Source organism: Podarcis gaigeae (assembly GCF_964106915.1).
Source record: "Podarcis gaigeae genome assembly, chromosome: 8".
Classification (NCBI taxonomy): domain Eukaryota; kingdom Metazoa; phylum Chordata; class Lepidosauria; order Squamata; family Lacertidae; genus Podarcis; species Podarcis gaigeae.
The window spans coordinates 71745398-71771397 of NC_139684.1; the positions used below are offsets into that span (position 1 = coordinate 71745398).

The 26000-nt window shown below is 46.6% G+C and overlaps 1 protein-coding gene across 1 annotated transcript in view; it reads left to right on the forward strand.

The window, feature by feature from the left end:
- Positions 1 to 2971: 2971 nt before the first annotated feature.
- The window catches only part of LOC310850022 (IgGFc-binding protein-like), a 39199-nt gene continuing 16170 nt past the window's right edge, over positions 2972 to 26000 (forward strand). Inside the window, exons 1-10 of the mRNA XM_083751025.1 lie at positions 2972 to 3044; positions 5792 to 5842; positions 7940 to 9157; positions 10082 to 10761; positions 12464 to 13031; positions 17975 to 18552; positions 20118 to 20697; positions 23492 to 23691; positions 24505 to 24646; positions 24874 to 25202. Of these exons, the coding sequence (XP_083607151.1) occupies positions 5794 to 5842; positions 7940 to 9157; positions 10082 to 10761; positions 12464 to 13031; positions 17975 to 18552; positions 20118 to 20697; positions 23492 to 23691; positions 24505 to 24646; positions 24874 to 25202 (4344 nt within the window). The 5' untranslated portion in view covers positions 2972 to 3044; positions 5792 to 5793. The remainder of the gene's footprint in view (positions 3045 to 5791; positions 5843 to 7939; positions 9158 to 10081; positions 10762 to 12463; positions 13032 to 17974; positions 18553 to 20117; positions 20698 to 23491; positions 23692 to 24504; positions 24647 to 24873; positions 25203 to 26000) is intronic.

The following is a 26000-nucleotide window of genomic DNA, read 5'->3' on the forward strand; positions in this document are numbered from 1 at the left end:
CTCAGAAACAGGCCAGGTATCTCCCCCCACACCACCCCATATCACCCCATCATTTTCAACCAGCCTCCACATCCTTACCCCCAAGACTTGGACAAGTAATTTTTAAGGCTTTGGGGATCTTCAGGGAAATCTGGTCAAGCCCCCGAGATTTGACAAGAAGCTCTGCAATCAGAAGGCTCAGGTGAGCAAGGTCCAAGAAATGGGTCAGCCTAAATGACTGACATCTTGTAAGCCCTCTTCCTAATACTTTCTCGATCTGCTTTATGGCGATGCCAAAATGCTACCCCAAGGCTTGACATTAGATGGAAAATCAATGGTTATACTATTAGAACTTAAGGGCAGAGCTTTAAATACCTTCACATGGGATAATGCCACAACAATGGGGAACTATAATGGCCACAAGGGGCAGGCAGAATATTTCGCTACCTCTTGTACTTTCACAGTTTCTCTAAACCAGATTTGGGATCTTCAAGCATTAGGGGGGTGTCACCCTGCAGGCCTCTCTATCTGGCATGGGGGCTCTCCCCAAGCCCACCCCTCCCCGGCATTGATTCACACCTTTCCATGTCAGAGGGTATGCTCTTCTTGAGTGTTTTTTATCTGACTGGAATCTGTTCATAGTGCTCTTGGTGGAAGTCACAATATGGCTGCTCTGTGGTCCGTAATACTTCAAGGACCGCTCTGTGGTTCATGGCATAACACAAAATGGCTCACTTACCTGTTACAGCTCTGACTTCACCCATGGGTTAAAAACACCCAGGGTGGCCTACAACAATTAAAGCACAACATTAAAAACAGTTTTAAACAACTTTAAATTACAGAAATAAGGTGGGTTCTAAAAATATTATTATTACTATTTATTGAATTTATATACTCCCCTATACCTGGGGGTCTCAGGGCAGTTCACAGAATAAAATCAAGATAAAAAAACCACAAAATACATAATAAAAACAAAAACAACTATATACCCCCGATTTGCATAGGATGTAAATCAGATAAACCTTACAGTACATTAAGATAGATTATAAGGACAAAATAAAGAGGGAAAGGATTTGCTGAAATATCTAACTGAATAAGAATACAAAAAAGGGAGGTGGGAGGAGGTCAAGGAAACAAGCAAATGAAAAATAAATTATGTGAAGGTTTGACGTGTTTTTTGCTTTTGTTTTTTCTTTTTTTCTTTTTTTCTTAATTTTTTTCTTTTTCTTTTTATTGTATTTTTTAATTGTGATACATTGTTTTGTTTTTTGTTTAACTTGGTGTTTTTCTGTTTTATGTGTAACCTTTAAAACCTCAGTAAATATTATTTTTTAAAAAATAAAGAAATCAGATAAACCAAAGGCCTGGTTAAAAAGGAAAAAAAAAATACCTGGCGCCTAATGATGTATAATGAAAGCACCAGGTGAACGTCCCTGGGGAGAGCATTCCACAGAGGGGGAGCCACTGCAGAGAAGGCCTATTCTCGTGTTGCCACCCTCCGGACCTCTTGAGGAGGAAGCATACAAAGAAGGCCTCAGAAGATGATGTCAGGGTCCGGGTGGGCAGTGGCAGAGCTAGCTGCTCGGGCACCCAGAGCGGCACTCAGGGGTGGGATGATTCACCCAGTGGGCAGGGCAATCCTCCCAGGGGGTGATTGGTGTGTGGCAATCTGCCCACGGTGGATTTTGTCACCCCTCTCTGAGATGACCACCTTGGAGGACCACCCCCTGCCCCCCTTCCTACGCCCCTGCAGGTAGGCTTATATGGAAAGAGGCGGTCCTTGAAGTATTGCGGACTCAAGTATCAAAAGTTGGGGTAAAGAGGTAAGGAGGTATGTCTTTAGTATTTGCCAGGAGTTGTATAATGAAGGTGCCTGATGCACTTCTGAGGGAAGGGAGTTCCACAACCTAGCAGCTGCCCCAGAGAAGGCCCTCTCCTGGGTCACCAGACCCCAAGCTTCTGAGGGCAGTGGGACAACCCAGAGGGCCCCATCTGCTGACCTTAGCACCTGTGTGCTCCACCTGTAGGGAAGGAGGTGGCCGTTTAGGTATTTGGACCCTGAGTCTTCTAAAGCCCTAAAAACGAATGTGAGCACCTTGAATTGGGCCTGGAAATGAACTACCAACCAGCTCAGCTGTTTTCAAACAGGGCTTATGTGAGATTGGCCAATAATCTGATTGCTGCATTTTATACCAATTGAAGTTTTTTTTGAGTCATCTTCAAGGGCAGCCCCATGTAGAGTGTATTTTTAAATTTTTATTTTAGAAAGCCTAGAAGTTACCAGAGCAGGAAGTCTAGTGACCTAGTCATCACTGTCCAAATAGTGCCACAACTGGCGAATCTGCCAGAGCTGAAAAAGGCAGCCTTAGCCACTGAGCTTACCTGAGCCTTCAGTGATGGTGTTGAATCCAGAACTTGGAACTGTGTAGGACACTACAGAACATCTCTATCTCCATAGCTAGTTCCTTGAAATGGCCCTAGAGGTAGGAATGGAATCACTGAAGCACAGTTCCCACAACCCCCAAACCCTTGGGATGCACCCGTAGGATACAATGGTCAACAGTATCAAAAGTCGCTGAAAGATCAAGGTGAATGAGCAGTCCCCACCATCTCTTTCCAAATATCCTGCTTTTTCCGATCCTTGCAACACAGCTCACAAATGGTAAACGATAAATACACACACACACACACACACACACACACACACACACACTGAAGCAAAGAACTGAACCAAGCCACACAAATTAGAACTGGGTGTGTGCAGAAAGAAGAGAGAGATAAGATTTTGGGTGGAGGGCAGGATCAGCCAAAGTTCACAACTGAATTATAAGTGCAACAATGGTTTCATATTCTCTGTCCTACCATTATTTGACCTTTGTAGTGTCCCTATGGCTGCTTCTAAATTACTGAAGAACTTCCTCTACAGTTTGGTGGAACTGGACTTACTTAAGACACCTCGTCCCTATAAAAAGGGAACGAACGGTGAAGAGATAGAGGGGTGGGTGGGCAGAACCCTCCTTTTCTCTCCTTTGCCGTGCCGCAACAGGTCTACTGAAGGGCTGAAGGTAAGATATTGCTTTGGGTTCTTTTTGTCAACGACCTCTCCTGAATGAAGCCAACCAAGGCCATACCTGAGCTAAGGGACCTTTTCTGGTCGCCACCATTAACCATAATGATGGTGACCAGAAGGTAATTTTAAATTCATTTTTAAAATAACAACAACAACAGCAACAACACTGTAGAGTTCTTTCACTGCAACAATACCGTGCTTGCTTCTTTGCTTCATTATTTTTAAAGACTTCTGCCACTCTACTTCCTGAGCAAGTCATCGATGATACTACTTCAACATACCAAAACAATATTTCGAAACGCAATCCCAAAATTCAGAAATGCGGAACCTTCTCCAGCTTGAGTGTCATATTCGCTCACAGGCAACTTTCCAGGAGCTGCATATCAGTGGTGGATGGGGCTCATATCCAGGGCTTATTATTCTGTATTTTATATTGTGTGTTTCTTTAAGTGTTGTACGTTGCTTTGAATCCTAACTTGGGAGAAAGGTGAGATACAGTGGTACCTTGGGTTACAGACGCTTCAGGTTACAGGCTCCGCTAACCCAGAAATAGTAACTCGGGTTAAGGACTTTGCTTCAGGATGAGAACAGAAATTGCACGGCAGCAGCGGGAGGCCCCATTAGCTAAAGTGGTACCTCAGTTTCAGAACAGTTTCAGGTTAAGAACGGACCTCCAGAACAAATTAAGTTATTAACCTGAGTTAAAAGGTAAAGGTACCCCTGCCCGTACGGGCCAGTCTTGACAGACTCTGGGGTTGTGCACCCATCTCACTCAAGAGGCCAGGGGCCGGCGCTGTCCGAAGACACTTCCGGGTCATGTGGCCAGCGTGACATCGCTGCTCTGGCGAGCCAGAGCCGCACATGGAAACGCCGTTTACCTTCCCGCTGGTAAGCGGTCCCTATTTATCTACTTGCACCCGGAGGTGCTTTTGAACTGCTAGGTTGGCAGGCGCTGGGACCGAGCAGCGGGAGCGCACCCCGCCGCGGGGATTCGAACCGCGACCTTTCGATTGGCAAGTCCTAGGCGCTGAGGCTTTAACCCACAGTGCCACCTGCGTCCCCTAACCTGAGTTACCACTGTATAAATATATAAAATGAATTAATAATAATAATAATAATAATAATAATAATAATAATATTGCTGCGTGAAGAGCCTCTCCTCTGACATTAAACAGCTTTCCTGGGCCGGCCTGCCTCTCCTCATGCTGCAAGGGGTGTGGTCACCTACTGGCAGCCACACAAACTGTGCTGCATGATGACACCTTACATTTTCATGTATATAGGAAGATAATATGCAGCTCCCTGGTGGGGCCCTAGCAAATGGGCTGTGGGCACAGCATCGGATATCAGTCAGGCTCTCTCATCACCAATACTAGCCCCATGCCTTGTTGTAACCAATAATGTTATGGACTACATCTCCCTTTTGTACCACTGCACGTGTCACAATGCAACCCTCCTTGGTGCCAGCCCACACTGCAGAAAAAACATTCTCTGCCTATATGCTAGTCTAGTGAAATCCAACAGTTTCCTTGTTATCAGGCCGTTGTTGCAGGGCCATTTATTTCAGAGCTAACCAAGCATGCAGACTAGTTAATTGCTCAGTCCTGGGAAAACATTACTACATTTCACTAGCCTAATAAAACTCACTCTTCCTTTCCTCCACGACCGCCACAAGCACAGATTTCCATCTCCAGTTGCGTCTTTGGCAGTGTGCCACATCATGTAAACCTATGCATTCTGGGGGGTGGCCAGGCCCAGAGAGCCGCAGATATGAAACTAGAGATAGGAAGAAGAATTGAGCTTGGGAATACTGAGCAACCTTGCAGCGATTCACATCAGGGCTCTCCCTATCATGGCCATACTGCTAACTGTCCTGATTTGACTGGGACACCCCAGAATTACAGAAGCCATATTGACTTCTGATTGGATCCTGGGATGTCCCATTTTGCCGATTATTACAATAAACTGTCATGAAATTCTACTCATATTGAGTAGGGGAGATTCCAACGTATAGTTAGCAGGGTAAAAACTTAAAACACATTGCAGGATTCCTCCCAAAATAGACCAGAGGTGATTAATATTTCATCCAGCAGAGCTTTACTGCTGCTGAAGGCAAATGAGTGTAATGGTCACAGATCCAATACATTCAGGATTGGCACCGTCCATAAGAAATCCAGTTGCAACAGACTTAACTTAAATTTACAATAACTTATAGTAAGACTAAAACCATAACATGAATCATACTATGTACAGAACACCACACTGGAAGGGAAAGAGATAGAAAGAGAAAGTGAAACCCAGGCTCCCTCTGACCTTAATTTTATACTCAGCATGACTTTGACAGAAAGAGATAACAGAACCAGTTTAAGCCAGCTGTACTCAGCTTCTCTGAAGCAGTAACCCAAACATCATGAACCTTCTGCTTGTTTCTAGGCAGAATAGAAACTTACGTGTCAGCACCAGTTTCTTTCACACATAGAAGCTCCCAGAACCCTTTTGAATAAATTAGAATAGGAAAGATCTCTACACATCAGATCAATACTTTCTGTATCAAGAAATGCAGACTGACACAAACAAATACATATTTCTTTACTGCCAAGAGCTGGGGGGGGGGGGAGAGTTTACCAGTGTTAGGTAAAAGGAGATGTTTGAACCAGATGGTCAGAGCCAGGGTAGGTTGGTGGGGACTGAATTATACCCTGAATCATAATGTCTGAACTACTTTATTTTGCTGTCTTGCAGCCATGGCAAGGAAACAGCTACTGCTTTGGACCTGGTTGGCACTTCTATGTGGTGAGTTTGGAATTAACCATGAACTTGCAGGTTGACCCATCTAGGCAGACACTCCTTCCAGTTTTGTACCTGGTCACAACTCTCTCCCAAAGAACAATTGAACTGCATACCCTACGCCTCACAGAGTCCCAGCCTGGTATGCCTGGTATGAGTCCCAGCACTCTTAGAATATATAAATGACAGTTCCCAGGATTCTTTGAGCGAAGCCATAACTAACAGTAGTACAGTGGTACCTCGAGTTACCTTAGGTTACAAACGCTTCAGGTTACAAACTCTGTTAACCTGGAAGAGTTGCGTCGAGTTGAAAACTTTGCCCCAGGATGAGAACGGAAATCGTGTGCTGGTGGCACAGCGGCAGCAAGAGGCCCCATTAGCAAAAGCACATCTCTAGTTAAGAAGAGTTTCAGGTTAAGAATGGACCTCCGGAACGAATTAAGTTTGTAACTGGAGGTACCACTGTATAAGGGTGCTACAGATGCATGGTGTGGGTGTGACCTCTTCGGGGCAATTAGAGATATTGGCAGAACAGTAACTCACTCAGAGCCTGGCAAATTCCCCTTGACAAAAGTGAACAGTGCATGGCGATGGATATTTGGCACAGTTCCCGATATCCTGTTTGTTGTGGGGGGAAAACATGCCCTTCCCCTGCAGTGGTGGGGAGCCTATGGCCGATGATGCTCAGCTCCCAGACCCTGTGATCATCATCTGAGGCCCTTCTTCATGGGCCACCTCCAGAGGGTGGGAATAGTAATAATGATCAGCCCCAGACAGCACAGCCAATATTCAGGGATGATAGTGGTAGTCCATTAGAATCTGGAGTTCACCAGTTCTTCATCCCTGCAGCCAAGTATTTACAAAGTATAACACTGCAGTGTGTCTTTTTTTCAGGTCACTTAACACTCTGCTATGAATACCAAGCTTTAACAGATAAAAGAGGCAGCAATTATTCATCTGTTAAGGCTTAGTGTTTGTAGCAGAGTGTTGAACATTTCAGGGTTCAAGTCATCTTCCATACTTCCATCATCTTCCAGACTGATGTTTTAATGTATTTTTAATCATTTGTTCGAAGCCACCCAGAGTGGCGGGGGAAACCCAGCCAGATAGGTGGTGTATAAATAAATTATTATTATTATTATTATTATTATTATTATTATTATTATTATACTTTCATTCCCATATGACTTTTTTTTTTTAACCCTCAGTTTTTCAATAAAGCAATTATCTCTTTGCCTCCCTTTCCTGGCCCTAATTATATCTTTAAATTTTGCCATCTTTATTAAATCCCAAAATTTAATCATCCAGGTTTCTAATTCAGATGCTTAGAAGTCACTTTGCTTGCAATAGTTTGTGTAGAGAGCTGCATAAATTGCCCTGTTTGGAACCGCCCAGAGTGGCTGGGGAAACCAGGTATAAATAAATCATCATCATTTCCCCCTCATGTTTAGGCCATGCATGTGAGCTGCTATTAAAAGATTAATACCCATTTTGTTTAGCTTCCTGAAATGCCACGTCCTTGATATAACCAAGTAGCATTATTAAAGGATTCCTTTAATTAATAATTTTGATTCCATTATCACAATTGTCCTGTCCTACGAGAATATAGTCAGAGGAGTACACAATATTTCAAATGCTACAACACCATGTGATTATGGCACCGTATTGAGCTGTGTTGAACTTTGTGCAGCTTCACATGTTTAGCAACCATCTGAAACCTCACACATTAAAAGCACACAAGGTAGAGAGCTTAAAAGACCTTTCTGTGTTTGGTTTTCCCAATGCGGAAAGAGCTTTTAAGTTTTCCACGTTGTTTACCGGGCTCTGGGAGGCTCCTGGAAGATCTTGTGGGGCTATCCAAGATCTTGCGAGAACCTCTGAGAGCCCAATAAACAACTTGAAGAGCTCAGAAACTATCTGCTCTACATGGGGGGGGGGCAAGGCCCAGTTGGTGCACTGTTCTGGAAAGGTAAGATTTCTCATAAAAAGTTGGTTCTGAGGATTGTTTTGACTATACAGAATTTCAGCTTTATGCACTATCTCCAGAACGTAATCCCTGCGCAAGCTACAAGTTAATTGCACTTTGTTAATTATGCCTTTCAGGGTATTGTGGAGCAAGTTCCTGTGGGGAGGAATTTGTCACAGCCTTCCTTCAGAACTACTTGGAAAGTCAACCCAATCCTAAGTTTGAGTTGCTTATCACTGGATATCATCCTGCAACAACCGTCACGGTCACAGCGAACAAGTCTACATTCAATAAAAAAGTTTCTGTCAATAAGCAGACAGTATCAGTTGAGGTCCCAACCTCTTTAGAGATGAAGGGGACTGAAATCTTTGATGGAGCTGTGTGGATTCAAGCCGACAAAGAGATCTCAGTTGTTTCCCACAATTACAGGAGCTCCACAAGTGCTACCACAATTGTGTACCCAACTCATCAGTTGGGCACATCATATTATGTGGTAACACCAGTGGGGGATATGGCAAGCACTTTCAAGGAATTTGCCGTTGTAGCCTATGAATTCCCCACTCAAGTCACTATTCACCTGAAAGGGGCTGTGACATTCCAAGGGAAGGTTTATGCTGCAGGGAGCAGGCTTGTTGTTGACCTGAAAGCTTTCCAAGCAATCCAGCTGCAAAGCTCAGCTGATTTGTCTGGCACCAAGGTTGAATCAGTTGCGCCCGTGGCTGTTTTGAGTGGGCACAGCTGTGCCAAGCAGTTCTCATCTTGCGACCATGTTGCTGAGCAGCTCTTGCCTGTTTCCAGCTGGGGCACCACCTTCATAGTTCCCCCAGTGCCCTTCCAAACTCAGACTGACATTGTGTATGTCGTTGCTTCCCAAGATAACACTTTGATCCAATACCAGTCTGGGGCCACTCCAAGCTCCCGCCGCGCGGTGGCTGGGGAAGTCATCCAGTTTCAAATGCAGCCAGCTCAGTCCTATTTCTTCTCTGCCAATGCAGGAATCCAGGTCCTTTTCTTCTTTGCTGGTAACAGCAAAAACTACGACCCTTTCCTCATCAACGTTCCTGCTTTAAAAAGCTATTGCACGTCATATCACATTGATGGGATTAAGGCATTTGATAATTTTGCTGTCATCGTAGCAAAAACCTTAGATTCAAATGGGATCACACTAGAGAAGAGAGCCATTACAGATGCCAAGTGGACACGCATCCCTGGAACAGAGTATTCTTTCAGTCAACTTAGCTTGGGCAAAGAAGCCAGTGCCCTCTCTGTAGAGCATCCCAGCGCTCCTTTTGGGCTCTTCATCCTTGGAGGTGCATCTGCCGATGGCTACGGCTCTGTGGCCCTTTGCTCTTGTGGTAAGTGTCCTAAGTTGCACATATAATTTGTGCTATGAATGAGTAGTTTGATTATCTTCTCTGTACTTGAGAACAGAATGTGCTCTTTTTTTTCCCATAGAGAAAGGAACATTAGGCAAATTTACTGTATAAATCAGGAATAGAGACCCGGTGGCTCTCTGGATGCTGTTCAACTCCCATGATCTCCAGTCAACATGACCCATAGTGAGGGATGATGGGAATTGTAGTCCAGCAACATCTGGCAAGGCACAGGTTCCTCATTCCTGATATAGGTGGTTGTAGTAGTAGTAGTAGTAGCAGCAGCAGCAGGAAAAGTTGCTCTTATTGATCTTTATGGCCATTTTCATGTTCATGTTGCAGCAGAACAGGAATTGAGTTATATGGGCAAGGAAGGCAAAGGGAGGGTATATTAGCACATCTGCATAGAAGACTTCCTCCAAGCAACTCAGGAAGATGCATATGAGGCTATGTTTGGGAGGTAAAAGGTTAAGGTAAAGGGAGCCCTGACCGTTAGGTCCAGTCTTGGCCGACTCTGGGGTTGCAGCGCTCATCTCGCTTTACTGGCCGAGGGAGCCGGCGTACAGCTTCCGAGTCATATGGCCAGCATGACTAAGCCACTTCTGGCAAACCAGAGCAGCGCACGGAAACGCCGTTTACCTTCCCACCAGAGTGGTACCTATTTATCTACTTGCACTTTGACGTGCTTTCTAACCGCTAGGTTGGCAGGAGCAGGGACCAAGCAACGGGAGCTCACCCCATCACGGGGATTCAAACCACCAACCTTCTGATCGGCAAGCACTAGGCTCTGTGGTTTAACCCACAGCGCCACCCACGTTAGGCTAAAAGAATTCAGAGCACTGTCAAGGACTATATTTTAATAGTTTGATCTTGCACCGTTAAGTGGGATCTTCTCTCTTTTGACAGCAAAATCCTGTCCTGAGAACAGCCATTATGAAGCCTGTGGGTCTCCATGCCCGGCCACCTGCAGCGACACAGTTGGGCCCAAGGACTGTTCCTCGTTGCCTTGTGTGGGGGGCTGCCAATGCAATAAGGGCTTTGTGCTGGATGAAGGGGAATGCATTCCCACTACGGTCTGTGGGTGTGTGTTCGAGGGGGACGCCTTCTCCCCCGGTGAGCAGTTCTGGGCAGACAAGACATGCACAAAGCGCTGCATCTGTGATGCAAAAACCAGAGATGTGAGGTGTTGGGCAACAAGCTGCAGAAGCTGGGAGCGGTGTGAGGTGCAGAATGGAGTCCAGGACTGTTACCCTTTCATACAGCCTCCACCCAGCAATCCTGCCCCCACAATCCCCACAACCCCGAGTTACCCAACCACCACCATTTCCCCTACCAGGAATGCCACCTGCTCTGCTTTCGGTGGCCCCCACTACCTTAGCTTTGATGGCCAGAAGTTTGACTTCATAGGCACCTGTGTGTATCAGTTTGCTGCGCTGTGTGAGAAGCGGAGGGGCCTGGTTGACTTCCAGGTGCTCGTCCAAAATGACCATCGAGGCAGCCAGTCTGTGTCCTTTACCCGGCTTGTAGAAGTGAAGGTTGATGGGGCATCCATTGTGATCAGCAGAGACAACCCTGCAAAAGTCGTGGTGAGTTTTGTTGAATAGTTTGTTTAAATGTTAGGGTTCGTTATTGTATCACAGGATGTGTGCCACTTTAAAAGCCAGGGTCCTGACCTAGTTTTTACAGCTGTGTAGCAGTGTAGCAGGTGTTGATAAGTCACTGTAATTAGCTGTGTCAGCAATTGTGGATGATGTATAATGTGCAGTATGTAGCTTACTCTGCCCTAGTGGATGGATGGGCGATCATTATGGACACTATGTAAGATGTATGTTAGAGGAGTTTTCTTACTAAACCATGCAAAGATATTTTTACGTCTCTTCAGTGTTTCCATTTGTGTGGTCTACTCCGCACACACTCTGTGGCATGTTTCAAATGCCCAATCATTGAGGTGGGGAACCAAATGCAGCTCTCCAAGTCTTCCTGGCCCTCAGGACTCTCCCAACAGTGCACCCCCTGACCTGCCATACTTCTCTCCAGGGTACATCCTTCCCTAACCTCACTCTGTAACCTCCTTGAGTGCTTTTCCTGATTTGAATGTGTCCGTTGAATCCTAATAATGTTTTTCTGGAAGAAAGATAAAGAGGGATATATGAGCACGTGTGAAACTAGCCTACTGTACAAAGGTAAAATTAGCATTCATTGCTCTGCCCATTTTTGCTTTTGGCCCCTCCCACCTGTGGCATGTGGTTCCCCAGGAAGTTGTCCAGAAGGGAATGTGGCTCTCAGCCTGAAAAAAGTTCCCCGCTCCTCATCTGGAACATCACAGTTGGAAACTACTGAGAACAGTGGAGGGGATTATTATGATAATTAAGGTAAAGTCGTACCTTGCTGAACGCCTTGGAGCTCAGACGTTTTGGTTCCCAAACACCGTGAACCCGGTTTGCGAATGTTCTTTTGGAAGCCGAACATACAACAGGGCTTCTGTGGCTTCTGATTGGCTGTAGGAGCTTCCTGCAGCCAATCAAAAGCCATGATTTGGTTTTTGAATGTTTTGAAAGTCGAACGGATTTCCAGAACAAATTCTATTTGACTTCCAAGCTACGACTGTTCTTGGCATGGTTCCTTTCCTCTCCATGGCTAGTGCCCAGAAGAAAGATGAAGTGGGCTGTGTCCATTTTTCATTGCTTTTGCAAAGAGACCATTTTGTGATTATATGAAATCTATTTTCCAGCAGTATTTTTTTTTAATGAAGTATTACGTTGGACAAAAAAAATCCTGCATTGCAGGGGCATTGGACTATAAGAGTTGAATTTCCTACCCCAAATGATAAGTTTTGCTGTTGACCTCTGTACTCTGGAGCAGCCTTGGTTAGCCTTATGCATTCCAGATAGTATTGATCTCCCAAGGATCAGAATGCACAAGGCTAAGCAAAGCCGCCACAGATACATCAAGTATCACAGAATCATAGAGTTGGAAGGGACTCCATGGATCATCTAGCCCAGCAGTTCTCAACCTGTGGGTCCCCAGATGTTGTTGGACTACAACTCCCATCATCCCTGACCACTGGTCATGCTGGCTAGGAATGATGGGAGTTGCAGTCCAACAACATCTGGGGACCCACAGGTTGAGAAACAATGATCTAGCCCAACTCCCTGCAGTGCAGGAATACGCACCCATACAGCGATCAAACCTTGGCATTATCAGTACCACGCTCTAACCAACTGAGCTAACTGGCAAGGCTATTACAAAGGCACTTCTGAAATATTCCCCTTTTAAAATGGGCTCTAGGTGAATGGATTGCTGACCAACCTGCCCTTCAGCATCGGCAACGGCAGAATCTCCATATACAAGAGAGGGCAAGAGGCAGTGGTCCAGACAGACTTCAAGATGACCATCACCTTTGACTGGCAAAGCCGCGCCACTGTGACTGTTCCCAGCAGCTATGATGGTGCCCTGTGTGGTCTCTGTGGGAACTTCAATGGCAACAAGCAGGATGATCTGACCATGAAAGATGGCACAGTGGCTTCAAGCCCATCGGCCTTTGGTCAGAGCTGGAAAGTGCGGGAGGTGCCAGGCTGCAGTGAGGGGGCCAAGGGAGAGTGCCCTGCACGGCTGACCATAGAGAAGCGTCAACGGAGCCTCAACAAAGAGTGTGGGCTCATCCTAGCCAAAGGCGGCCCCTTCAGAGAATGTCACAGCAAAGTGGATCCAGAAGGATACTTCCAAGATTGTGTGTACAATTATTGCTTCTTTGATGGCCAACAAGCTGTGATCTGCCAGGTCATTTCCAGCTATGCTTCAGCGTGCCAGGCAGCTGGGGTGAACCTCTATCCTTGGAGATCGGACACCTTCTGCAGTAAGTGCCCAGAGCTGTTTTCTGAAATTCCTCAGATCTTCATAGAACATGTTAATTTATCTGAAATGGCACACAAAGTTACCAACACTGCTTTTGCTTCTGAAATATATATACAGTGGTACCTCAGGTTACATACACTTCAGGTTACATATGCTTCAGGTTACACACTCCGCTAACGCAGAAATAGTGCTTCAGGTTAAGAACTTTGCTCCAGGGTGAGAACAGAAATTGGGCTCCGGTGGCGTGGCGGCAGCGGGAGGCCCCATTAGCTGAAGGGGTGCTTCAGGTTAAGAGCAGTTTCGGGTTAAGAACTGACCTCCGGGACGAATTAAGTACCGTATTTTTTGCCCTATAGGACGCACTTTGTTGTTGTTGTTGTTTAGTCGTTTAGTCGTGTCCGACTCTTCGTGACCCCATGGACCAGAGAACGCCAGGCACCTCTGTCCTCCACTGCCTCCCGCAGTTTGGTCAAACTCATGCTGGTAACCTCGAAAACACTATCCAACCATCTCGTCCTCTGCCGTCCCCTTCTCCTTGTGCCCTCCATCTTTCCCAGCACCAGGGAGTCTTCTCTTCTCATGAGGTGGCCAAAGTACTGGAGCCTCAGCTTCACAATCTGTCCTTCCAGTGAGCACTCAGGGTTGATTTCCTTCAGTATGGAGAGGTTTGATCTTCTTGCAGTCCATGGGACTCTCAAGAGTCTCCTCCAGCACCATAATTCAAAAGCATCAATTCTTCGGCGATCAGCCTTCTTTATGGTCCAGCTCTCACTTCCATACATCACTACTGGGAAAACCATAGCTTTAACTATACGAACCTTTGTTGGCAAGGTGATGTCTCTACTTCTCAAGATGCTGTCTAGGCCTGTCATTGCCCTTCTCCCAAGAAGCAGGCGTCTTTTAATTTCGTGGCTGCTGTCACCATCTGCAGTGATCATTGAGCCCAAGAAAGTAAAATCTCTCACTACCTCCATTCCTTCCCCTTCTATTTGCCAGGAGGTGATGGGACCAGTGGCCATGATCTTCGTTTTTTTGATGTTGAGCTTCAGACCATATTTTGCGCTCTCCTCTTTCACCCTCATTAAAAGGTTCTTTAATTCCTCCTCACTTTCTGCCATCAAGGTTGTGTCATCTGCATATCTGAGGTTGTTGATATTTCTTCCGGCAATCTTAATTCCGGCTAGGGATTCATCCAGCCCAGCCTTTCGCATGATGAATTCTGCATATAAGTTAAATAAGCAGGGAGACAAAATACAGCCTTGTCGTACTCCTTTTCCAATTTTGAACCAATCAGTTGTTCCATATCCAGTTCTAACTGTAGCTTCTTGTCCCACATAGAGATTTCTCAGGAGACAGATGAGGTGATCTGGCACTCCCATTTCTTTAAGAACTTGCCATAGTTTGCCGTGGTCGACACAGTCAAAGGCTTTTGCATAGTCAATGAAGCAGAAGTAGATGTCTTTCTGGAACTCTCTAGCTTTCTCCATAATCCAGCGCATGTTTGCAATTTGGTCTCTGGTTCCTCTGCCTCTTCTAAATCCAGCTTGCACTTCTGGGAGTTCTCGGTCCACATACTGCTTGAGCCTTCCTTGTAGAATTTTAAGCATAACCTTACTGGCGTGTGAAATGAGTGCAATTGTGCGGTAGTTGGAGCATTCTTTGGCACTGCCCTTCTTTGGGATTGGGATGTAGACTGATCTTCTCCAATCTTCTGGCCACTGCTGAGTTTTCCAAACTTGTTGGCATATTGAGTGTAGCACCTTAACAGCATCATCTTTTAAAATTTTAAATAGTTCAGCTGGAATACCATCACTTCCACTGGCCTTGTTATTTGCAGTGCTTTCTAAGGCCCATTTGACTTCACTCTCCAGGATGTCTGGCTCAAGGTCAGCAACCACACTACCTGGGGTGTACGAGACATCCATTTCTTTCTGGTATAATTCCTCTGTGTATTCTTGCCACCTCTTCTTGATGTCTTCTGCTTCTGTTAGGTCCTTTCCACTTTTGTCCTTTATTATGGAAATCTTTGTACGAAATGTTCCTTTCATATCTCCAATTTTCTTGAACAGATCTCTGGTTCTTCCCATTCTATTGCTTTCCTCTATTTCTTTGCATTGCTCGTTTAAGAAGGTCTTCTTGTCTCTCCTTGCTATTCTTTGGAAATCTGCATTCAATTTCCTATATCTTTCACTATCTCCCTCGCATTTTGCTTGCCTTCTCTCCCCCGCTATTTGTAAGGCTTCGTTGGACAGCCACTTTGCTTTCTTGCATTTCCTTTTCATTGGGATGGTTTTCGTTGCTGCCTCCTGTATAATGTTACGAGCCTCCATCCATAGTTCTTCAGGCATTCTGTCCACCAAATCTAAATCCTTAAACCTGTTCCTCACTTCCACTGTGTATTCATAAGGGATTTGACTTAGATTGTATCTTACCGGCCCAGTGGTTTTTCCTACTTTCTTCATTTTAAGCTTGAATTTTGCTATAAGAAGCTGATGATCTGAGCCACAGTCAGCTCCAGGTCTTGTTTTTGCTGACTGTATAGAGCTTCTCCATCTTTGGCTGCAGAGAATATAATCAATCTGATTTCGATGCTGCCCATCTGGTGATGTCCATGTGTAGAGTCGTCTCTTGTGTTGCTGGAAAAGCGTGTTTGTGATGACCAGCTTGTTCTCTTGACAGAACTCTATTAGCCTTTGCCCTGCTTCGTTTTGATCTCCAAGGCCAAACTTGCCAGTTGTTCCTTTTATCTCTTGACTCCCTACTTTAGCATTCCAATCCCCTATAATGAGAAGAACATCCTTCTTTGGTGTCACTTCTATAAGGTCTTGTAAGTCTTCATAGAATTGGTCAATTTCAGTTTCTTCAGCACAAGTAGTTGGTGCATAAACTTGGATTACTGTAATGTTAAAAGGTCTGCCTTGGATTCGTATCGAGATCATTCTATCATTTTTGAGATTGCATCCCAGTACAGCTTTCACCACTCTTTTGTTGACTATGAGGGCCACTCCATTTCTTTTACGGGTTTCTTGCCCACAGTAGTAGATATGATGGTCATCCGAACTGAATTCACCCATTCCCGTCCATTTTAGTTCACTGATGCCCAGGATGTCAATATTTATTCTTGCCATCTCATTTTTGACCACCTCCAACTTACCCAGGTTCATGGTTCTTACATTCCAGGTTCCTATGCAATATTTTTCTTTACAGCATTGGACTTTCCTTTCGCTTCCAGGCATATCCGCAACTGAGCGTCCTTTCGGCTTTGGCCCAGCCGCTTCATCAGCTCTGGATCTACTTGTACTTGCCCTCCGCTCTTCCCCAGTAGCATGTTGGACGCCTTCCGACCTGAGGGGCTCATCTTCCAGCGTCATATCTTTTATATGCCTGTTGTCTTTGTCCATGGAGTTTTCTTGGCAGGGATACTGGAGTGGCTTGCCGGTTCCTCCTCCAGGTGGATCACGTTTGGTCAAAACTCTCCACTATGACCTGTTCATCTTGGGTGCCCTGCTCGGCATAGTTCATAGCTTCTCTGAGTTCTTCAAGCCCCTTCGCCACGGCAAGGCAGTGATCCATGAAGGGGAAATATGTGTGTGTCCTATGGGGCGAATGCAGGCTTTCGCTGAAGCCTGGAGAGCAAGAGGCGTTGGGCTCGCAAGGCTTGCTGGAGAGCGAGTGCCCGCTGGGCTCGCAAGGCTTGCGGATAGCAGTCTGTTCTGGGGGCTGGGGTCAGGGAAGCTCGGGCTTCTGCCGCCCCAGCCCCGCGGCTGGGAGGGAATAATTTTTTTATTCCCCCCCCAAAAAAAAACCGAGGTGCGCCCTATGGGCCAGTGCGCCCTATAGGACGAAAAATACGGTACTTAACCTGAGGTACCACTGTACTAACTTTGTTTCTGTGCCATTTTGGGTAAAACCTTCTGTCCAAAAATCTCCCTGCTGGTGATCTGTCTTGAAGCAGATGGGTGGGATGTAGCAATGACCCTAGTAGTGGCCAGTGGCATGGCCTGGACAGGACAGGACAGCCTTGCTTATGCAACATTGGCAAGCCAAGCAAGTAATGCTGCCTTGCCTGTGCCCCAGGGGCTCCTGATTGCCCCACCTGACCCCCTGGCCAAACATTCACTTCTTCAGTGATCAGACTTTTGCAAATCAGTAGAGGCACCCACTATGAAAAATAGCACATACTACCACTGAAAAGGGGGGAAAAGTAAATGTGTTTTGTGGGGCATGGACCAGTTCACAGCCTGGAATCTGCCTTCAAACTGTCCATACAATGCTGGGGAACATAGGAGCCAACTCCTAGGGGCCATAGGCTCCAACTCTATGGGGTTGAGGACATCTGCTCCCTGCACAAAAATATGTGGGGACAGGGCTGAGCCACGTCCCAGCCCATCTTAAGGGGTCAGGCCTTCCTGGGCCTCCGCACAGTGGTGGCAGGCCTAATCAGGCCTCACAGCCTCTTCCCAGTGCCTGTGACATCACACATGTGTCACACTTTTGATGTCATGAGCACATGATGACCCCCTCCCCATGTTGGGTGGAACACAGCGCCTCTTCTAGGTCCAAAGTCCCTCCATGGCCCCCAATAACATATTTGAAGAGGAACGCCCCCCCCCAAGTAATTGCCATTCAAATGGTGTGCATGCACCATAACCTGTGATCAGTTATGGGGGGTTGGGTTTACCTGCCCTCCCCTGATATTTTATTGAAGTTGGTGCCCCTGCAGGGGAATTACAAGTAGGACACTGCTATTGTGCTTCTGTCCTACTTGTGCATTATCATCTGATTGACCACTTTGAGAATAGAACGGAAAGCTGGAAGCCTTTTTGAGATACAGCAGGGCTCTCCTTATGTCCCTCCGCCCATAACCTCTTTTAGCAGGTCAACTTTGCTTTTTCAGCCATGTTCTTCCTGCCAGTGTTTTACCACCTTGCTTCGATTTGGTAGGTCTTTCTTGTGCTCCAAATAGCCACTACGAGCTCTGCGCTAGCGGCTGCGCCAAGACCTGTGTTCCAGCCCCATGTCCCACTAAGTGCCAGGAAGACTGCGTGTGCAACAAGGGCTTCGTGCTGAGTGGTGATCGATGCATCCCAGAATTCCAGTGCGGTTGTCTCCACCAAGGCCAATACTACCAGGCAGGAGATACGTTTTACCCCTCGTGTCAGGAGCGTTGCACGTGCCAAACTGGGGGGAGTGTGAGCTGCGCTGTATTTTCCTGTGGTCCCAATCAGGAATGCCGGTTGTCAGATGGCATTCGGAAATGCCACCCAGTTGGCAGCGCCACCTGTTCTGCTTCAGGTGACCCTCACTATCTCTCCTTCGATGGACTGGCCTTTGACTTCCAAGGCACCTGCACCTATACCTTGGCTAGGGCCAGCGGAAACAGCCGAGGTTTGAAGCCCTTTATTGTCAATGTGGAAAATGAGGCCTGGGCGGATGGGAAGGCGTCTGTCACCAAGATGGTCTCAGTCAGGGTCTACGGTGTGACACTCACATTACTACAGAACAAGGACGGTCAAGTGCAGGTGAGTCCATGCTAAAAGGGGAGGACAATCTTTAAATCTTTACTTATCCCCACCCCCTTTTTCCATTAAGGCATTGTCTTTGTTCATTCATTCAATGAGTCATTAAAACATCTGCCAATTTCTGTTTCTCTCAGTTTCTAATTTTTCCAGTCCTAAGTTCAGCTGTGCGCATCATTGCGAAGTTCTCTTAACATGCAAAGTTTTGTATGCAGATTTGTTTAATATACATTTTGTTGCAATCAATTTTCCCTACCAGGATGCATTTTGTATGTTGTTTTCACTAATAAGAAGCTTTAAAAGTATGCATCAAAAGACACTTGTACGTATTTTTGTACATATTTAGTTTGAAAACTGCATTGCAAAATTCAGAAAGGTGTTTTGTTTTGTTTATGGTTTCTGGAAGCACAAATTACGTAGATTTCCATAAAAATGAAAACCAAACCCAATTTATCTCCTGCCTCAGTATCCCCAATTGAGTATCATAGGAAAGAGCAGCGTGAGCCCCTCTCTTCCACCATGCGAACAGCATTCTGTTTGCATGATTCTTACCCTCCTTTCTTGAAGAGGAATGGATAATGAAATCTGGGCTTCTGTGTGATTGTACGCTTATGCAGAAGATCAGATTGGCACTGGGAGCAATCCATGTATGAGAGGGGAAAGTCTTGCGATTCTGTCTCTGGTAAATTTATGAATGGGCAGAGCACTTAAAGCAGAGATGGGGAACCTCTGTCCCTCCAGATGGGACCAACTCCTGTTATCCCTGACAATTGATTCTGCAGGTTAAGACTGAGAGGAGTTGGAGTCCAATAACCAAGGCAAGCTCACCCATGAGGGAAGGCCTCAGGTGGCAGGATCCATAGGGGCAGCACATCTGACCTTCAAAAATGCATTGCCTGCTGCTGCTGTCACAGAAGCAACAACAGCTGCTGCACACTCCTTGAAGGCCAGATCTGATGCATCCTCAGAAACTCCCACCCCATGGTCTTCTACAGTGGCCTCTTGGTGAGTAGGAGGCACTGCTCGTCTTCTAAGAAGGAAATGGTGGGGCTGCCCTCTGGAGTCTCCTGGGCTTTGCACCTGACTGGTGTGATTCAGAGCAGAACCCTCCCACTTCCATTGTGTCCTTTGATAACCACTTCAACCATCAGGTAGGGTTCCTTTGATTCTCTCCTGCCCTAGTTCTCAATGTAGATCTTCAATCTCTCCTTGTTATCAGAGATATTTATTGCCCCCTGATTTGTCAGTAAGCTCATACACACAAAGTCTCTTCCTCTCATGTCTATAACACGCAGAAAGGGACTAATACAGGCACAGGCAAACTTGGCCCTCCAGATGTTTTGGGACTACAACTCCCATCATCCCTGACCATTGGTCCTGTTAGCTAGGGATGATGGGAGTTCTAGTCCCAAAACATCTGGAGGGCCGAGTTTGCCTATGCCTGGGTTAATATATCAGAGTAGTGAGATAAAATATGGTCCCTGCATATGCTTCATGAACATTCTTCCAACATTTCTGCAAGAAGCCAGCCCTACTCAACCAGAGGATGTTCTGTTTATTTCTCCCAGGTGAATGGCCTGTTCTACAATCTCCCCATAACCGTTTCTGCTGACCGGATCAGAGTCTATCAGCATGGCACCGAAGTCCTGATAGAAACTGACTTTGGTCTCATTGTGAACTACGACCTGGTTTATGACATAAAAGTCACAGTCCCAAGCACCTACCAGAACCAAGTGGAAGGCCTGTGTGGGAACTACAATGGGAAAAAGGAGGACGACTTCCTGCTCCCCAATGGCAAGACAGCCTCTGACGTAGCTGTGTTTGGCGCTGCTTGGAAAGTTCGGGTCCGTGGGGCAGTTGAATCTTGCTCAGATGGATGCTCTGGAAGCAACTGCCCAGTCTGTGAGGAAAAGAAAAGGGAGGTCTTCAAACAGCGCCACTACTGTGGGATCCTCACTGCATCTGATGGCCCCTTCAGTGCTTGCCACGGAAAGGTCGATCCCAGGCTATACTTCAGCAACTGCGTCTACGATCTGTGCCTGGGTGGCGGGGACAGCAAGGTGTTGTGTGACAGCGTCCAGAGCTATGTGTCTGCCTGCCAAGTGGCCAAGGTCTCGGTCAAGCCCTGGAGGAGCCCTTCCTTCTGCCGTAAGTACTGGGGACTGAGCAGTGCTGTGCTTTTAACAGGCTCTGATCTAACTCCCTATGGCTTTGGGACACAGTCCAAGGTGTGTGTGGTCAAATGCACCCAATACATTTCAAATCCTCATATGCTACTTTGATAGTCATGACCTCCCCCAAGAAACCCTGGCAGCCGTACTTTGCTAAGAGTGCTGACAATGGCTAGGAATGAGTTTCTGCCAGAGGCAGCAGTGTAAGGCAATGATGGGGAGAACTTTTCAGCTCAAGTGCCATTCTCTTGTAGGAAACCTTTTAGGAAACCTTCCAGGGGCTGAGGTTGACTCTAGAAAAGTTGGAGCCACTGAACCACCTGGCCATAGCCCTGTTAGTGAGATGTAGATTCTATAGCCTGCTACTAATTAATGTACAGTATATCTTCCTCCTCAAAGAGGAAAGCAGTTGATAAAAAACATCTGGTCTAGGCTGGAATCGTACATTGACAAACTGATGAATCAGTTCTTTGCAGCCTTAGTGATAGTGGCAGGCGACTTAAATGCTAGAATTGGGCAGTCTGACGATGCCTTATATGCTCACTTCCATGAATCACCACCCATCTTAGAGGAAGCCCATTCTATACAAATCAGGCATTCAAAAGATAAGGGTTGCAACTATGCAGGCCTGCGCCTGTTGCGCTTGTCTAACAAGCAGGACCTGATCATATTGAATGGTCGCGAACCAAAGGGGAGAAGGTTGGGGAATTCATGTTCATATCAAACGTAGGAGCCTCTATAATTGACTATATTATAGTGTCATATAACCTTCCAGGGGTGGAACATTTAATGTAATTTGTACCATTGGACAGTAGGCTAATATATACACATACACAAATGCACCCCTTCAAGCAAGAGACATTATTTAAGTTCAAGGATATATTTTCCATGAGCGGTCCGGGGGTGGCAACACGAGAACAGGCCTTTTCTGCAGTGGCTTCCCATTTATGGAATGGTCTCCGCAGGGAGGTTTGCCTTTTGCCTTAATTATACACCTTTAGGAATCAGGCAAAAATGTTACTTTTTAACTAGGCCTTTGGCTGATTGACATCCAATGCCCTTTTAAAATGTGTTGTAGAAGGGGGCGTTGCGTGGCGAGTTCCCGCCTCCCCCCCCCCATGGAAATAACGACACATGACACAAGTATTTAGGTTAATGGGCTAAAAATGGCCACAACTTTATTGGTTACAGGTGATGAGCGGTATTGGCTTAGGCATTGGTCCTAACTGACTGTCCGGCTTCAGCCTGTTTGTGGTTCGAGGACCCGACCCCCGCAATGTGGAAAGAATACACACGGACACGTGATATAAGGTTAATGGGCAAGGAAAGGCCACAACTTCACCCAAACAAAGGGTTATGCTCAATCAATTTTAAGGAAAGTGAAGATGTAGAAGGAGATCAGAGAAAACAAATCAACCCAAGCACGCCTCCAAAGGACGCCAGGGAAAGCAAGCCCCAAATTACGCAAATAGCTCTAATAGCTGAAACGTATCCCTCGCAGATGCAACGATCGTAGAGGGGGAAAAACGGCAGAAAAGGCAGAAAAGGAAAGGCAAAACTTCTCTGTTAAAGCTCCTCTTCTAAGCTGGATCCACGTGGTCGTCGCTGCTAGGCACAGATGGGAGACTATCCTGACTCGCGGCGAGAGGATGAAGAATGAGGCCGGGCGAAGGCTGTCGCCGCAGCAAAAGGCTGCTGAACACGCCCCCCCCTCAGGCACCTGGTTGGATGCCTGCTGAGGGGCGTGGGCGCCAGCCAGGTGAGGTGAAGGCAGGGGGCTAACGCCCCCTGCTAGGGGCGGAGCTGGGCTCCCGCCCACAACTACTCCCCTCTCTTGCAGGGAGGAGAGTCTTTGCTTGAAGACCAGGAAGGGTTAACCACCAGTAGGGGGAGTCCTGCTGATGCACATCAACTAGGAACTCCCCCGGGGTCACCGCTTGGAGGCATACCTTAGGCTCTCACCTCCATAGGCTTCGGACAGGGCCATGCCCCCCAGAATCCTTTACCGGACTACCCTTCGCAATCCGGGGGAGGTGATGGCGCTTCCTCCCCCCTCATCTACATAACAATACCCCTACCAATGCCTAACTGCCAATCCCAGGAAGTTGTGACGATTTGCTACGAGGTAGGCGAAAAAACCAAGTGGCTGGTGCCAATTTGCCAAGTGGAAAAATTCCTACCAGGCCCCTTAATGGCGACCAACCGAAGTCCATAGCAAGGTCTTGTGAAACCTAAAGGGCGGGTGGGTGGGAAGCCACAGGAGCTACGGCAGCAAAAGAGGGAGATTTAGCTGATGCTAAATAGCACAAACCACGCCTCCCCCAGGCCAGCCAATTGGCTGGCTAGGGAGATGACGTGGCCAAGGATTCCCTCAATGGCGCAGAGGCTGGGAGCCAGCCCCCGCACACGTGGGGAGGGCGTGAAGCCCGCAACCCCACCTCCTCTCAAGCTCGGAAGTGGCTTTATTAGCTTGTTCTTGTTCTTCTTTTTATCATGCATTTTGTGTTTTATATTCTGATTTTATCTTGTGGGTCACCCTGCAGGTATAGGGCCCTGCACAAAATTAATTTATTAATTAATATAAGAATTTTTAATAATTAATAATAATTCTAGTCAGGCAGAAACACTCAAGCAGGGTGTATAGCAGGGTTGTGTTTTCTGTACTTTACTAGTCACACTCTCTGATTTCATTCTCCAGCTTCCCAGTCATCTTAAGTATCGCTGGGTATCTTTTTGCCTAATATGAGTGTTTTTCTTCTGTTCCAATTTAGCTCTGCGCTGCCCCGCCAACAGTCACTATGAGATTTGTGCCCAGCTCTGCGCCACCTCCTGTGCCAAGATCACAGACTCTACGAAATGTCCGGAGACCTGTGCTGAGGGCTGCCAGTGTAATGATGGCTTTTTCTTTAACGGTGTTGGCTGTGTCTCTGCAAAAGACTGTGGGTGCTTAAAGAATGGACGCTACTACAAGGTAGGTGGCTTTCTGAACCTTATCTACCTCCCTTCCTTTTCAAATCAAATCCTCCAGCAGGATAGTTTAGGAGAGGCAGGACATGTCATGTAGCATACATAGCTCCAAAGAGGTGAATGGCCAGGAGGGCTTAGGAAGAAAGCAGCCAGATGTTAGGCCTGAGGAATTCTCTCCCTCCAATCCCGATGGTTTCAAGGAGGAAACAAGGAAGCTTTTACGTATGATTTATTCAGTCACTGCGGTAACAGACAAAGCATTCCAGTCTTTCCTCCATGATTGAATTGCTCACTCTGGCTCCTCCTCCTTCCCCCTTCCTCAACAGCATTGGTCCCTACGGAAGCCTCCAGTTGCCAAAGATCTCTGTGTACATTGCTCTTGTACCCTTAACGACCGTCGCATTTTAGGGGATGGAGGGTCCTCTATGCTGTCTATTGAAGTGTCCGCTGGCTGCTCTATCTCCCCCCTTACGTCTCCTTACTCCATATAAGCTTGGCTGCTCACCAGTCTTTGCTTTGTTATCTCCCTCGTAGCTTGGCTGTAATTCAATACTGTCTCTCTCTCTCCCCTGTCAGCTACAGGAGATGGGGGAGGCGATCTCCACCACTCCTCTGCCTCTTCATTCCAGTCCCTGACACCAGAGGACACCTGGTTGGCCCATGGGACGCACAGGGCAGTTCTTCCCTTTCTGTGGGTGGTCTTTGCACAGCCCTAGTGGATGCTATTAGCAGTACGCAACTACATCTCTATCGTATATCTGATTCTGCCCATATTCTATCACTACTTCATTTTATTTTTTTCCAAATTTCCCATCAGCCCAACGAAAAGGTTCTGCAAAATGTATGCCAGGAGAGCTGCCGTTGCATCCCAGGCCAGGGAGTTATCTGCGAAGCCCATAGCTGTGCAGCAAACGAGAAATGTGAAACCATAGATGGCGTCATGATATGTGTAAATAAGGGTAAGGAAAGATTCATTCAAGAGAGTGATGGGCAACCTGTGACCCTCCAGATGTTGTTGAACTACAATTTACCTCAGCCCTGAACCTTGTTCATGGCACAGATATACTGGCAAGAAGATGTCCTGTTGTCTTTCGCCATGCCTAAAACTCAGCTCCACCTCTCCACTGATAGTTGCCATCCCTAAATAGCATTTATCACTTTCTCATATTTCCTCCTTCCTTTTCAGATCCATGTAAATCCCTGAAGTGCCGAGAAAAGGAAACATGCAGGATTGAGAACGGCCGAGCCAAATGTATCCCAGACTTCTCAGGAAGCTGCTGGGGCTGGGGGGACCCACATTATCACACCTTTGACACCTTGAAGTTTGATTTCATGGGCACCTGCTCTTACACTATTGCCAAGTACTGTGGGAACGATGCTACGCTGGTGCCTTTCACTATTGATGAGAAGAATGACAACAGGGGCAACCAGGCTGTGTCCTATGTGCGTCTGACCAACATCTATGTCTATGGGTACAAGATCTCCATCCACAAACTGGAAACTGGAAAAATCCGGGTATGTTAAATAGTCAGGGGGGAATGACCCCACTGAGTGTAATGGAATTCATTCCGATATACAGCACTTTGAAAGCCCAATATTGGGCTAAAAGGTAAAGGTAAAGGGACCCCTGAACATTAGGTCCAGTTGCGGACGACTCTGGGGTTGCAGCGCTCATCTCGCTTTATTGGCCGAGGGAGCCAGTGTACATGACTAAGCCGATTCTGGTGAACCAGAGCAGCACACCGAAACACCGTTTACCTTCCCACCGGAGCAGTACCTATTTATATACTTGCACTGACGTGCTTTTGAACTGCTAGGTTGGCAGGAGCAGGGAGCAAGCAACAGGAGCTCACCCCATCACGGGGATTCGAACCACTGACCTTCTGATCGGCAAGCCCTAGGCTCTGTAGCTTAACCCACAGCGGCACCCGCGTCCCTTAATATTGGACTAACGTAGAACAAAAACAATAAGGAGGGGGAATAGAAGCCAATGATTGCAGGCCAGTGTCAAGAATTCAGATAACTATACAGTTCAGAAAAATGTGGTAATCGCCAACACACAACTTTGCATTACACTGAATAATGATGCTATAAATGCTGCAAAGTGAAAACTGGATGGTGCACAAATACACACACAATTTGAATCCTTGTCTTGAGCTCATGGGTTCAAGCTGGATTATGAGCAGCTGTTAGTACTTTTGGAGTTGGCTTGGTTATGGGCGCCCTTATGTGAACGCACTACTAAACCAGAAGTGTTCACTTGACTTGTCTGGCTTGCCAAGTAATGTTCCCAAGGACCATTGAACAGTTTAA